Below are 16314 nucleotides of genomic sequence, written 5' to 3'. Positions count from 1 at the left end.
GTATGACAGTTTGGACCCAAGCAGCACCATCTACACTTCAGCCTGTGGTGTCCTTATATAACCGATCTTTAAAAATAATGGATAAAAAATCTGTTCGTTGGCATCACTGTCACATTTTAAAGAATAACTATAATCTACTTAGTTTTAATCATTTGTGTTTTCTTAAATTAGTTTTTAAATGTATAAATAGGATGGCCCAGGAGTGTCTCAATAGATACATCCAGAGACAAGATAGTAATCGTGTTACTAGGAGTAAGGTGAACGGCAACTGCAAGAGATCATATCGCAGATCTACATTCGGTCAGTCAGCTTTTTCCATAAAGGCCTGCCATCGGTGGAACACACAGATATCAGATCCTTTACATTGAAGGTTAAAGTCTGGTTAAAGGGAAATCATTTTTAATTTTATTTTAATTTATTGTCTATTAATTGTAATTATATTTATGATGTATTTTGGTTTTATGAAAATGTATGTTTTATTGTAGATACATTTTATTGTAAAATGTATCTATTTTGATTGTAAACCCAACAAAGGACAATTGTTGAAAATTAGCAATAGCTATAAACTTCTGTGCGTTACATCAGTTTCATGTTTTGTACTTGGACTATGTTAAACTGCACTGTCCCTTTAAAATAAATAAATTCAAATTCAAACTGCTTTAAACACAGATCCTAAGGATAAACTCATTGGGAGACCTTGAGCCCACAAATCATGTCAACACTCCCAACTTTACAGTGTTAAAAAACTATGGCTAGTTTCCTTCTTTATAACAACTGTGGGAGGTTTCCTGTATCGCACTCATCTGGATGATGGCGTCGGGAATTACTTCTCTTTGGTTGCCAGATGTTGAGATGGGGAGTTTTAGCAGATCAGTGTCTGCTGGGCTCAGCTCCACCAAACTGGACCTCTCAACTGTGCTAGCACTGTTGGGGCCTTTTGCACACACACACCTGGTACTTTATATCTTAATGTTTAGTCTTCTAATCCAAAAACAAAGGCTCCCATTAGCTTGGCCACATTTATTTTAAATGAATCCAAACCAAAACAACAAAATTCATCACTCCATTGAAGGCGTGTAATTTCCTGTGCTGGAAGACATCTTGTGGTGTCAGAAAAGATGCTACTGTGTTTCGTGAGCATAAAATTATTTACAAAGTAAAAAACTAAGCAGATGTTTGACACTAGTAACGCAGGGTTAAAAATGCTGGAACCTGGAAGGATGACAGTGAACCATCACACGCCAGAATCTTCAGTAAACATGATCAGTTAAACGTTTGAGGAAAATCAGACGATAACAAATCAACAGTAGAACTCACAGCTCTGTCTCAAAGAGAAAATAAAAGCATTTTCACACATAATGTGACAAAGAATGGCTAATGATAAAAAAAAATGGCTTCGACTTGTCAAGGAGCATAAAGACTGAACTCTGGAGTAATTCAGAAGGGTCACCAGGTCTGATGATTTACTGTCTGATGGGCATCCTTGGATAAGAAGAAGAACCACTGATGAAGTGATGCATCTATCACAGCTAGTAAGATATCAGTTTTTTTACACAGTGACTGGCCACCAGTCGACAGAGTAACCGTAACCCTGCTGACAATCTTTGAGACGTGCTGGAGAAACGTGAAGCAGTGATCTGACCCCTGCTACTATCAATACAAGCTCTCAGTGAAAAATGAAAGAAACACTGGACAGAATTAAATATTGTGACATTGCATGAGCTTATTTAAACAATGCCAACATGAATGCATGCCAATAAAATATCAATGCTTTTTTTTCTGGCCCAGCAGTGTATACGGCTCATGATAAAGCTCTGAGCCCTCACAGTGGACCTTTTAAACAGCATAAACATAAGTGTTTGCAGCAGAATTCAGAAGCTCCACATGATAGGATAAATGTCCTGCAGTTCATTATTGGTCACTAATCACTCTCAGGTATTGAGCTGACTCATAAATTTAGAGTTTTGGAAACAAACATAAAAAATGCTCGATCGGTTTGGTGCATGTAACGTAAAAAGGTTTCTCTGTCGTCCTCATTACTTTGCATCTGAAAAGGCAACCTCGCGCTCCCCGTGTGAAATCCACTGATACGGAGAACTTCTCTGGAAAAGTGTGTGTGAATCTTGGCCCTCTTATCGCCAAGATGAGGCCGAGTGAATGAAGAGCAACAAGTGTGTATGTGTGAGGATGTGTGCGTGCATTTGTGTGTCTTCGAGTCCAAGCTCAATGAACACAAACTAATCTGACCTGAATGTCTCATGCACACACACACACACACAAAACCAGGAGCACAATGTTGGTTTTGTTCTGTGGGAAAACTGATGAGGAAAGGAGTTAAGAGGAGGAGGGGAATACCGTTGCCATGGCTACAAGGACGGGGTCCCCGATGGAGAGCTAGGTTGACTCTCACTGGAAACAAATACATGCACATACACACACACACACTGGTGGGACCACCTTGTACTGCAGACAGGAAACTGTGAGGCCTGCTTCTTTGTCGATTGGTATAAAAGTAGTTACACGCACACACACACACACACACTTCACACTTTGAAAGAGAAGTTTTGCCCACTTGTCGACAAGTAGCTCAGAGAAAAAAATGGAGGGAGGGTCTGCGGAGAGAGGAATGGATGGATGCAGAGAAGGAGAAATGAGGATAAGGTTAGACTTAGTTGGGAGTTTTTATCAGTGCGATCACGTCACAACCAAATGACCAAATGACCAGCGTTTTCCTTTTTTCCCTTTCAGCTTCTTTTCTTCTGCTTTTTTTGTCCGTCTGCTTTTGAATCGCTGAGAAAACGGAGCTCCACACTGCTTTTTCTCTCCTCTAAACTGTCACTTACCCACCAAAATACAACCCTGAATGGAAAGAGAGTTGCTGGCGTGATGCAACCATACATTCCTCGGGAGGCCGTGCTGGAGGGATTCGACATGCTTCAAACTAAGAGCTTTGTTGAATGTCCATCCATCGTACAATAATTTATAAAATGAACTTCATGTTCAAACTAGAGCTGGAACCCATAATCTCGCAAGGAAAGTGTTTATTTAGGACAATGAGCATAGACGTCTATAAAACTGTCTGCAACCAGGGGAGTCGCCCTCTGCTGGCCATCACAGAGAATGCAGGGTTAAGGATAGAAAGCAAGTTTAAGGCACTTTCTCGTTGGCTTCATTTTTCCAACCCAGATGTTTTATGTTGTCTGTGCTCTTAACACAGGAATTTTCTACATAAGATATTTAGGAATGTATCTGCTCTAATGGGAAAGCTAGCGCTAGCTGTCATTAGTCCACTGAAAGTCAAGTGAGTGACTTTCAGTTAGTTTCGATCATTCAAAACTAAAGTAAAAAACAGAAGTCCAAAACAGAGAAAAATAAAGATGTTTAACTTCATTGACAGCAGCTATTTACCCGTAAAATTCCCTTTATTGCCGTCTTATTAAACAGTAAGTGGCACCACCTAGTGGCAGTAGAGGGTACTACAGCAAACCTACAAAACATCTTCTGGCAGTTACACCATATCACAATTTTCCTCTGGATTAATCATTAATGTCTTTTTAATCATTAATTACCTTAACTGCTATAAATCTCCAATACCTCCAGTATGTCAGCCCTGTAATGTGTTGGGAGTTATAATGAGTGTTGACCACAAGTCATTTATTTTATCGTGGGAACTGTCTCAATGTACAAATACAGCAGCAGATACATTTCACATCAGTTGTGCCAACATCTGCTGTCTGACTGCTGTTTTCGGTTGTTTCTCTGTGGTCTGCAGCCTCAGAGCAGCCCACAGCCTTCAGTCTCACTGCAATCATGTTTGTCATAGAGCAGCTGCTCAAGTGACAAATTAGTCTGAATTTGACCCGAAAGCTGACCTAACACACACACACACACTAACTGACAGGACACACTGCCCCCTGCTGTCTCATCAGTAATACTGCAGCTGAATTTCACATCGATTTTCCACCAGATATACTGGTTTCTTCCAACATGTCACAGACAATACTACTCCCTGATTGGCTCAGTCAGTTCTGAATTTGACAGTTTGTTTATAGTCTGAAGCTCTCAGTCAACTGTGTAGTAAAAGTTTTTTAATTTTACAGTTACGCCGTACTTTGTACCTGTTTAGGCTAATAAATAATTACAAAATAAAGAAAAAAGTAATGCTTCCCTTAAAGCTCGATATGTAATTACCTTCGCTCAGACAATGTCTGATTGCACCGTGAGCAAACTCAAGGCAGACCTAGAGGATTACTTATTCTGTGGATACTTATTTATAGTTGGATCTATCTATCTACAAACAAATATAATAAAACCTGGTTAAAAAAAATAAGTAATGTATCACTTTTCGCCATAGTTTTTAATTAGTATCATACACAAGCATGTTTCTATTAAAACACATTATATCAACTTAATTAACCAATAATGTACAAACAGGTTCAAAATGACAGGCTGTCTCACTGTGATCATCCTGCATGTGCAAACTCTGACACACAAAACCACAGAATCAGCAGCATGAGCACAAAGAATCCAGTCAGCATCAGAGCAGAGACGCTTCGGGTTTTGTTCTTTAGAGTCGGCTTCACTTAAAACCAAAACCTCAGGGCATCGCTGAGTTTTAGTTTACTTTGTTTTGGTACGTTTCTCTTTCTTGAAGGTTACAATGTTAACTCTTAAAGTGGTTGAAGTGGTGTGAAAGCTGTTTCACTTATAATAAATCAATAAGTTATGAAAAAAATGTAAAATTATAAACCTGATGAAAAGGATTTCCAGTACTGGGTGCACACGTAATGACAAATTGAGAGTATCTGCAGTAATTTTTGAAAGATGAACAAAAAGCTTGGTTTGAAAAGTGCAACACTGTTACTATTTACATGTTTAGGGTGTGGATTTCTCAGGTTTTGCTGCTGATTTATGCAAAAATCTTGACAGCTTTCTGAACGTAAGCGCACAGGATGACCATGAAACATTTTACAACACATCCTGCACAATTGTTTTGCACATGCAGGATCACTGGTCTTCACTAGATTATCTGCCATATATAAAAAAACAAAAAAAGCAAAAATCAGGTCAAACTTTCTATCCCAGTGACCATATTCCAGTGTATTCACCTGTAGGAAAAGCACTGCAAGCTTTGTGTGATTCTCCTCAGTCATAAAAACACAATATTTAAGCACATGTCAATACTTTATTGCACTGTTTTACCTTCATTACCCCTTGTGCACTTGCATTACTTTTCTGACGCTAATACTCAAGTTGACACACTGGATTAAGGCCATTTTATGGTAAAGTTACACCAGAATATGCATTTACATCATCAGGTCCCACAGATATATAATTCCTGTCCTTAGCATGCAAACAGAAGAGGCCAGAGCCAATCAGAGCAGACCTGCAGGGGGATTTCAAGTTTCACACATTCAGAATAACAAGGACAAAAAAGAACCAACAGCTGTTGTTGAATGGTGCTGATCTGCCTTAATGGACTCTTGGCAGGCTGGTAAACTAGTCAAAGTGGCTGGTGAATGTCAGAGTTTACGAGCCGAGGTGGAACTGAAACGATGAATCTCCACTGTTCAGGTATAGACTGTCCATTTTCCCAAATAAAAAGTAAAAGACGGAGAGACTCTACTGTAAATTCCCCTCTGCAGATAAGTCTGTCTGATGGCTCCGATAACTAAACCGAAAGAAAAGAAGAAAAGACTTTGCTGGCTTGATCTCGAGTGGACAAAGTCAGAAACTGTTGTCTGGTTCAGAAAACACCAGAACCTGAAACCTGGAGCAGCTGGAGAGCAAACAGAGCTTTCTGAGGCTGAGGGAGATTCAGTTTTCTCTTTTCTAGCGCTGGTTGTGCTTACTATTGGTTGGTTATGAAAATACTGCACCTACTGGGGCTGCCAGCTCACCAACACAGCTCCTTCAGATCGCTGGCTCTGGGCGGTTGTTAAGAAATCAGCAGCTTTTCACTGTCGGGATAAAGAAGGCCAAACTGCAGATTTAGCGATACCACTGGTAATAATATCTGTATAACTTTAACCTCACATTCTTCTAAGTTTTGCATGGAGTTGCTTGGATCTCAAGCCTCCAGTGCAGAGCGCTTAGCTAATTTTCTCAGGGCTTTTGAACAAAGTTGCTAAAAACTAGAGTTCAGTCTTTGCTTTTTGGCGTGGGAGCATGTATCTTGCACCCTCTGACATTCAATCTCGATTTCCTGAGTCAGCATTTTTAAGAGTTCAGTGTCATACGTCTACCAAGCAAACCTCTCGGAAGCATACATGATCTGTGATCTGTGGAGTTCCTTGGAAGCACAATCTTTTATTGTTGGAACTTCCATTCAAGAGATTTTCAGCTGGGCCAACAGCATTCTTAACAATCACCATTTAAGGTGATATTTAAGACTGTAAATTGAATATTTTGAATTAAAACTGATGTTTGGACGAATCAAGCACTTTTAAGAGAACCACTTGACCTCCTGTGACTGCTACAAGATTAGTTTGTGTTGTTGGTTGTTAGCAGGGTATCTAAAAAAGGTTTGGCTGGATTTCCAAGAAAATGTTAGCAAAGTGGGCTGTTTGAATCCTGTTTTTTTCCCAATTTCAACAATATTTAACGATCTATATGTTTGCGTCACAGGAACACAAGCTTTACCTAAAATCTTAAGGCAGACTAACCGTATTTGTCGCGACAGTGTAAAGCAGTCTGACCACATTTAAGCAAAGCAACCAAATTACAGAACAAACACGTAATGCTTCGTCCTTTTCCTGTCTGATTGGCTGCTGCCAGGACCAGGATGTCATGTGATCCAACAGGAGTTGACCAAAATGAAATCCAAATGAGACAAACGGGTGACGTGGCATGCCTAAACCATATTAATGTTAAGGGTGTTCCAGTGCTACGTTATGGAAACCATATTGGGAGAGAGACCTTCCAACCACCTTCTGTGACCTGACATAATTATCTGATAACTTGTTGTCAACACTGTGCCTAAAGGTTCAACTTTAGCCTGCAGGTCAAGTCCAGCTAACTGAGCATAAATATAAATTATACAAATAAGAGTAAAGTGATATCTGTGTAGCATCATACCAGCAACACCCAAAATAAAGTTTTCAATATATATACAAACATTTGCTGTAGAGTTTATGTAGACGCTCACGGCTCCCAAGTGTCAAAATAATGATGTGTGCATTTATGTGTGCATGATTTGTAGGAAAAGCATCCATTTCAAGACTTAATATGCAAAACTATGACCAAAAAGACAAAAATATAACTATGCAAGTAAATGTGAAAGACTCGTTTCCAAAACGTGTGATCCAAACTCGGAAATAAAGAGTAAACTGAATTTTTAACTTTCTTAACCAGGTCCTGATTTTAGTTCATTTGTATAATGACTTAATTCTAATTATGAACACGATATTAAAAAAGTGAACAGGAATATTGATTTTAAAATAATAAAAACTGGCAATTATGTCCAGTTTCTGGTGAAAACTTTCGTTCAATTCTGTTTCTGTTCATTCGATGGAATTTGATCATTTTCAGACCTTTCTGTGCACAAAATGACAAATCATTTTTAATCCATATTTGCAGTCAGATGAACAAAAATGGGAGATACTTATGATGCCATCTTGTGGTGATTACAAATAACACGTCAAATCTGATGTGAGGCATTAATAAGGTGAATAAATATGTGTATAAAAACTTGTAAATTGAACAATCTGATCTGATACGTGAGGGTTTCTCCAAGTCAAGCAAACTACACAGTTTCATTTTGGCCAACATGATGTGATAGCTGCGTGTAATCACATGACCCCCGCTGTCCAATCAGCAGACATTTCAGAGCAGTAAACGCTAGTCTAGTTAGACAACCATATTCGACTTATGAAGTAAAAAAAAAAAGCAACAATAAAAAAAAAAAAGAAGCAAAAAAACAAATCAAAATAAAAAGCTTATCACAGAGACATGAACATAAACACTTCTTCAGTTAAAGTACCATTTCCTTAAGTCTGGACAGATCAGGTTATGTCACAATAAGAAGATTATTAACATTATTCTCATTATTAATATCTTACAAAAAACAAAATTAACAGTGCAATAAAAAGGTATTTAACCCCTCACTCCGCAAGAGAGAGAGAGAGGGAGACGACGAGGGGCGGGGCTTGGTGACAGGGAAGGACAGAACGAAGGTAACATCCAAAAGAAAAGAACAGAGAGGGGATACAGTGGAGGAGAAGCAGTTTGCAACAGACGAAGGAGGAAGAAGAGGAGGTTCTCAGGATTATACGAAGGATGGAAGATATGGAGGTAGAACGGGAAAATGGGAGAAAGGCGAGAAGAAATAAATGATTTGTGGTGATGGCATTTGGAGGGGGCTGAAAAGGCTCATGGGAAATCTTTAGGGAAGATGGACACAACAGCCGCTCATTAACCAGCTAATAATGCTTAACATGTGTCTTTATGGCCATTAATCAAAAATAACCGCTTCTCCTGATCATTAAGACTAAAAATGGCTGAAAAACATTTGATTGTTTAAAATCAGGTAATGATGGCGGCTGTTGTGCGAATCTGTAAAGATGCACAGATACCACTTTTACCATGCAATCATGCACAGTACTTACAGGTTTTAATGTGTCTGCCTTCATACATGAACAATACAGGTCGCTACTCTACATAATGCTTCTTTGAATAATGCTTTGAAGAACCAGAAATGGACCATCTAGATCCTTTTGGGCTTGTGCTGATTTTGGCTGCATCAGTGCACACGGGGAAATTCTGTAGCCACGGCTTTGCTTTGGTTTCTTATGTGTTCGACCTGCTATGATACTTCATCAAAAAAACAAAGAGGTATCAGTGCATCCAAAGGTGTAGAGGGATCAGGTAACTGGGGTTAGGCGGTATTAAGAGGGGTAGATGACAGAGAGGATAGCTGGGGGGTATTTGGGGTAGGTGGGCTTGGCCTGTACTGTTGGGAATGTGTCATTTCTCAGGAACTCCTCTTAGTCCTGGAGTGTTGGATCAACCACTGAAGAGTGATGTCTGCAGAGAGAGATGTGACGTCAGCATTGCATAGAGGCGTGTGAACAGAAATCAGAGAAGAAGAAAAAAGTAAAGAGCAACTTTCAGTTTTAGCTCTTGGCTCGTTTCTTTAACATGTTTTTATACGTGTAAACACTAATTGAATTGGCCATGATGTAAGCTCAGACTGTTGATGGCTCAGCTCTTCTAAGCTGACAAATCTCATACACAGAGTGAGCTGGTTAAGCTGCCTCAGCCGGCCAGCTGCTCATCTGCAAGCCGCTTTACATCCCCAGTTCCTCCATTCAGGCCGTTGCCAGAAAGGGTGTGGATGTCCCATAAATGAGCCATACTGGTGAAAATAAATGACTGTGGATGGGACCATCAATCTTCTTTTGATTATAATGGTGTTTAATCTGAAGTTAAAGGGGGCAAACTTTGTACTGAATATGGTAATGTGCAAATATATATTATATTTGATGATAATATATTGGAGTCTTTGAACGCCTACAGCCTGAAGTCACCAGTGCTCTCTGAGTGCTGTTCACCAGTTTTCCTGTCTTGTCACTGATGTCATTGTTGCACAGTCGCTTTCTTTTGTTGTTCTGACTCCACCTTAGCCTGATAAACAGACTCATCATCAACTGCTAAATCATTTACAAAATGAGTAAGAAATAATTGGTTTCATGGTACTTCTCAGCACTTGATGTGTCGTAGTTAATAACTGAGATGTAAAAACTTGTGTCAGACATATTACAGGGATGCTGTGAGAAATGTGCTTTCATAAGAAGTCAAAGCTTTCTTTCTCTCACATTCACACAGTTGAGATGGGCTCCAGTGGCCCCGCGACCCTGAACTGGATAAACATGAGAGAAGGGATTGATGGATGGATAAAATAAATATGAAGATCTATAATTAATATATTATATTCATTAATACTGACAGTCTTTCTATACAAACTCTTTCATAGTGCTTTTTTTCAATAGCCCGACAGCACTATGAAAGTAACTGCAACATCCTTTGACGTCCACATAAATTCTTGTTAAATGAATGAAATTTACTCGTTCATTTAAAGTGAAAAATCAAAACATTTTTAACAACTTACCATCACAAGCTATTGTTTCTGTGGTTCACGCATGCATAGCACGAGTCTTAATGGACACCAAAGTTAAGGATCTGCTATCTGCACTGTGTCCTGAACAAACCTCTTGTCTCTGTGGTCTCATTAATGTTTCTCAGGGATTTCACTCCGTCCAGCAGAGACAAAAGTTATCAGCCAAACACGCGTACACGTGTTTGTGCAATTTAACAGACACTGAGTGTTTTGCTGGTTTTAACTTATTTGCCAGAAACTTCAATTTGGCATGGAAATGTAATGATATGTTTGTTTTGCTTCCACAAAATAACAATACTGTTCTGAATGTAACTTTGGGCTAATGCACAAAGAACATACATTTCTTTTAATTTATGAGCATGTGTGTGTGTTTGTGTTGTACCAATGTTGTCTTTCTCTTTGCAGGAGATGGAGTAGCAGCAGATCTCTCTGTCCTGGATTGCCGACAGGTTCCTGATCAGAAACAAACACACACAAGGTCAAAGAAAAATGTACTCCATTCAGAAAGATTTTGAATTTAACTTCGTTTTTCGAGCTAGAATTCATCAAATATTGATGTATGAAAGTGTACAGAAACAGAAAAAAATATGTGACGTCAAAAGGTTGTTTTGCCTTGAGAAAAAAATGTTTGCTCACTGGATGTTTTTTAGGCATTCAGTGAAAAAGTTAATTTTGGACACTGAGTGTGATGATACTACAGCCAATGCACCAAATGACTCCACAGGGGAACATCAGGTCTGAGTCAGAAGTGAGACTCAGCGTGTTGGCGTGGACTTACATCCTCTCTATGAGCTCCTTCTCATCCAAAGCTCCTGGTAGGTCTCTCTTATTCCCCAGAACCAAAACCTGGAGATGCAGGTGGAACAAAAATCAGCTGAACATATTGCAATATTTAGTTTTCCTTGTTAAATGGCAGCTGTAAACAGCAGACTACCTGCGTAAATAAGGAAAAGGCCTGAGCTTTATCTAAGTCAAACAGTTAACTCTGGTTATTTCTTAAATGTGCTCTCCCCTCATTTCCTCTAGTGGCTTCATAACTGCTCTTCTGTCTGTTTAGCTTCTGCTAGGTTCAGCTGCTTCCCATTTCATGTTGTGCATCAATGTCATGTCTCGCTATCAGCTTTGTGTTTGTGTAAGTCGGGCTCAGTGGGAAAGCTCGGCTCTGCTTGGGTCAGTTGGGTTTGTTGTTCTTACAGGAATCCCCTGCAGCTGCGGTTTGTCCAGCAGGTTGTGGAGTTCATTCTTGGAGGCTTCGATCTTCTCTGGGTCTGCTGCATCCACCATGTAACTGCAACAGGACAAAACAAAAAGCAAGACAAAATTAAGTGGGAAGGTCGAGGGCTGAAAAATAGTCAACTCAATATTGGGAGAAAACTTCTTGTTCCTCTAAGGTCCACTAGAGGAAAATCAAGGTCCAGAAAGAATAATTAAGGGCTTTGTTGTTTGTGCCTATAGCAGCCCTTAATGAAATTATTTGACATATATCATGACTTGATGTGAAGTAAAATCTGTTCAGCAGTAATTCTATTATTTCAATGATCTGCTAATAATACAGGACAGCGGGCATCTCGGGCATCTTTGTGTTAAATGTGACAGTTTATGTATTGTTTGCATTAGCTGTTAACTAAGAACTCCATCGTCTCATCTAAACACGCTCACTAAAACACTCCAAAATGACAAAAGGACTAATTGCTAAGACTGTCCATGGTTAATATACAGTATATGGAAAACCTGTGTAAAAAGTCATCAACTTGACAAATAAAATTTGCTTCACTTCACATTTGAAGATATCAAGGTTGATGAAAATGTTTGGGAGCCTTTCAGTATCACTGCTACTGCATCTCAGCTGCATTTGCAAACCAACGTTGGTGCTTCTTGTTACATAAATCTGACCCACATTCACTGCAGCGCTCCTGTCACATCTCAACAACACAACTGGGTTAATACGAGAAGCCTGCATTTCTAAAGATCAGTTTCAAGGGTTTTTCTAACATGTGTTCATTAATCTGACCACTCATACCCACAGCAGTTTTACAGCTCAGGGCTTGCACTTTTTCTTTTTACATTTAGGAGCTTCTATAGTCAGGAATATCTCAGTTAATGAAACCAGGACTTACACGATAGCGCTGACTCCTCGACAGTAACGCTCCCACATGCTCCTGAACCGAGGCTGACCGCCGATATCCCACAGCTACAAACACAAGGAAGAAGAAACTAAGTGAGAACTACAAATTTAACATAAACTACAAATTAAAAGGCAAAAGCAATAATATTGATAAAAAGGTAAAAATAATGCCAATATTATTATTTTTGTTAAAATTGATGTTTTTAAAGGGTTACTGGAATAGCTGAGACACATATAGTGTATAATGCTAAGTATCAGAATGATTGCTATAATTTATAAATTGAGGACACCCCCCCCCCCCCCCCCCACCCCCCAACAGAAACAACAAAAATCCCCAGCTGTTTTGTAAAATCTTTTTTAATGTAAATTATTTTTGGCATTGTAAACCACAGATTACCTTAAATATCTCATTTAATCCCTTATAATTCTAAATACATATTTTAAGGATTATTGTTTCAAATTAATTAAAAAAAAAAAAAGAATCCACAAAGCACACATGACAAAGGCAGCAAACGGAGCTACCGACCTTGATGGTGACGTTGCCTTTAGTAATCTTCCTCATGTTGAATCCGACTGTGGGAATCATGTCTTCACTGAACTGACCAGACTGAAAAAAAAAGAAACATACAGTTATACAAAGACTATATCATAAAAGGTGCAGAGAGTAACTCTGACATCATCCACTGGCTGGTAAAGTTCATTTGGAAAGTTTAGCTACTCACTTTGTGTGAATCAACCGTTCAGATAACCACAATAAAAATAAGACTTTTGGAAAAGACAAAAACAATATTGAGTTCTCACTAAAATAAAACATACAGGAAGTATCCTAAGTGTTACTTTTGTATTTTAACACTTACTCTGAACCTATATATATGAAAAATAAGGATATCCACAGCTCAGAGCCAGCTACAGCAGCATGGTCATTATAAAGTTGAATCATTTTTGTTGTTATGAAAACACCATTGAAGCTTGATTTTTGTTTTGATATGTTTTCAGTTATAGTTTCGTAGAAAGAAAATCTGAATCTGCAAAATATCGGCAGGTCACAGAAAAATCTGAAATCATGAAGGCCAAAAGTTGGCTTCCAAAAAGTTGAACCCCCCCAAACAAACAAACATAGCTAACACTAAACCTAAACAAAAACTACAGTGAAACTACATAGAACATCTATGTTATTCTTAACAGAACATTGTTCTCCTAGTTTTTTTAAGGGAAAGACGAGCATTTATGAGAAAAAAGCATATTTTATAAAGCATCTTCAGACTCAAAGATAATAGAAGTGAAAACCTGTGCAGATCTAATACCAGTCACACAGAAAACTGATGGTGAATCAATAAAAGAATATGAGACATAAGAATAATCAATAATGGTGTCAAAATCCATAAAAGACAACCAAGGAAACCTCATTGAGTTAAGGACAATATATGTTAGTGGGTCACTCAATCATTAACTATGTTACTGGGCAGCACAGGAGGCTTATGAGGTATGACAAGGGGGTGACTAGTGTGTGACAGGGTAGGTCACTGACATGAGCTGGGCAGGGTCTGGTTGAGCTGGGGGGAGGGGGGGGGGGGGGGGGGGCGCCCATCATCACGAGACATGAAAGTCTCAACAGCGGCCCTGATAACAGGACTAAGTCCAGTCCCAAAGGGTGGCCTTCACTTCTGTCCAAAGCCCACCGGTGCAAATGTAAAAGCAGTTGTCATAAATTATCGCTCGATCATGGGCTTCATGCGAAGCCTTCGCAGCTATTATCACGGGGGGATGAAGTCGGGCTGCAGCTCTGTGCAGAAACTGATTTAACAGCCACCTTATCGACTCCTGCTGGAGACACGCTGACCTCACCGCTGCAGGACAACAATGGATGCACCCAGATGCTAACTGACAGCTGGCACATCTGCTAGCAGTTAAAAATTAGCCTTACCGCTATCACATTAACGAAGGTCGTCTTCCCCGAGTACTGCAGCCCAACTAGGGTCAGCTCCATCTCCTCCTTCCAGAAGAGCGCCTTGAACCAGTCCAGCAGCTTGTTGATAAGGGCTATCATCTTTGTCTTCTGCTCCTAATGCTAATGCTAGCTGCGACTGATGCTGCTACGTCTTGATGGCTATGCTAGCTTGTTAGCTGGCTGGCTAACGCCCCGACAGTTCTGGTGTTTTGGAGGCTGACAGTCACTATGACAACCGCGGACGGCACCAGGAGAACCAAACACACCGGTAGGCTTAGCATGTACCGGGGCACGGGTTTAATCAATCGGTGTTTTCAGCCTCGGACGTCTGCTGTGGTGTTTACTAGCTACGCCTTTTACTCACGGCTATGTCAAATACGAAAGTAACGCAGCTCATCACATCCGGTGTGGCACCCTTCAAAATAAAACAGTACACGAAAAACGTATGTTCAAACCTTAAATTAAACAAACGTTTAGCGTGGGCACGTATACATGTATACAAGAAGGTCTCTACAGTAAATAAAATTAAAGCTGCTTTCTGTCTACAGTTTTAATTTTCATTAGGTACGTTTAAATTGTTAGTTAACGTGTTGGGAGGGGGGGGGGGGTTATCGGGGCTGCTTCCTGTTTGGGTGGGGCTGATACATGAAGAAGAAAGCAAAGCAAAGAGGAGTCAGACATATGTATGAGTGAAACACTGCCCTCCTTCGGCTGTTCACGCTAAAAAAAAATACACAGATTTTTCTCCTTTTTTCTGATTTAAACTTCATAATAATATAAGTTTATCATGTTAGAAAAACACACATTCTCATTTTAAAAAAGTTTGCTTTGCTATATAATTATTTAACTTGGAGCACTTTCTTTAAATGAATTCATTAAGGACTGACTCGAGAATGGTACTAGGGCCACCACTAGGGGACACCGTGAGGTGTGTCATTCGTGAAACACAATTGGCAGTAAAGGGAAGTAAATATTGTAATATCTTATCAATGACGAATAACGAGTCATTTCAGATCAAATTTTAAGGCACATCTCTAGAAATGAATTTCTGCAAACCAGATATATGTATTTTGTTGTATATGTTTTTCTTATAGTTTTATGTGCCCTCGTGCCTTTACATTAACTTTCTATATGTCCTGTTCTGGCCTGCTGACGCACATCCTGAGAGTTCTCAGGAAGAAAACCCTGAGTCAAAAGCTGCTGACCTTCTACATCCCCTCTATAAAGAAGACTGTCGGCTGCTCTCAGCCCTCCCAGCAGGGCTTATACACCTTTGCTGCCTCGCAAAGGCCAAAAATGTTTAAAAGGACCCCTTGCATCCTCGATTTAACCTGTTTCATCTCTTGCCCTCTGGCAGCTGCTATGGGGCCATCTAATTAAGGACAACAGGTTTCAACAATTTTTTTTATCTAAGATGTATAACAATGATGGGCCTCAGCAGACATCGATGATCCGTGTCTCTCTCTTCTTCTGACCTACCTCTCTGTCAGCTTCTCTCGTCCATCTCTCTCTCTCATCGCTCTGTGTTAAATCATATAAATATGATTTAATGTGTTTTGTGCAATAACTTTCACACAATGTACAAGTTATTGCACATTATGTGCGAGGACAGTCACCACTATGAAATAAATGTTTTTGTTTCTGGAATAATTAAAGCTAATATGAAGCACTTACTCACTGTGCATGTCTGCATTATTAGCAATTTTCTTTGCAATATTCACGCTATTGATAATTGATTGTGCAATAAATACATTATTAGTAACACTTTAAACATTCATCTTTTGGACATTTACTGTTGAAATGATCGTATGTTTCCTTTCTTGCATGTGAGATCGTAGGCTCTTAGTTATAATTCCAGTAATATGAAGCCATTCATCTTAGAGGTCAACCTGAACCTGGAATGGACCCGTGATTCTGATTTTGAATGGACAGCAACACCAACGAAAAATCATTTCTGATGTCAGGAGGTGCGCTTTTTGAACAGAAGAATTTTAATATTTTTGCTCGAAGGGCTGAAGAAGCATTTTTCTTCAGCATACCACCCTCATCTCTGGACACAAGGGTCCTTACATGTTTACCTGCTGTCCAGATATTTCCATAGGGTGTACTTACTTATTCACAGGA

At 39.4% G+C, this 16314-nt stretch overlaps 1 protein-coding gene across 1 annotated transcript; it reads right to left on the bottom strand.

Annotated features, from left to right (window-relative positions):
* Positions 1-4338: 4338 nt before the first annotated feature.
* Positions 4339-14588, bottom strand: LOC102791649 (ADP-ribosylation factor-like protein 8A). The gene is made up of 7 exons (XM_006806280.3): positions 14167-14588; positions 12769-12849; positions 12235-12308; positions 11312-11405; positions 10896-10963; positions 10500-10570; positions 4339-9024 (listed from the first exon to the last, which is right to left on the bottom strand). Exons 1-7 carry the CDS (start codon positions 14287-14289, stop codon positions 8972-8974), a joined length of 564 nt encoding a protein of 187 aa, XP_006806343.1. The 5' UTR covers positions 14290-14588; the 3' UTR covers positions 4339-8971.
* Positions 14589-16314: the final 1726 nt, after the last annotated feature.

Source organism: Neolamprologus brichardi, chromosome 20, assembly GCF_056152115.1.
Source record: "Neolamprologus brichardi isolate AB-2024 chromosome 20, ASM5615211v1, whole genome shotgun sequence".
NCBI lineage: Eukaryota > Metazoa > Chordata > Actinopteri > Cichliformes > Cichlidae > Neolamprologus > Neolamprologus brichardi.
This window is presented reverse-complemented; position numbering and strand designations above follow the sequence as displayed.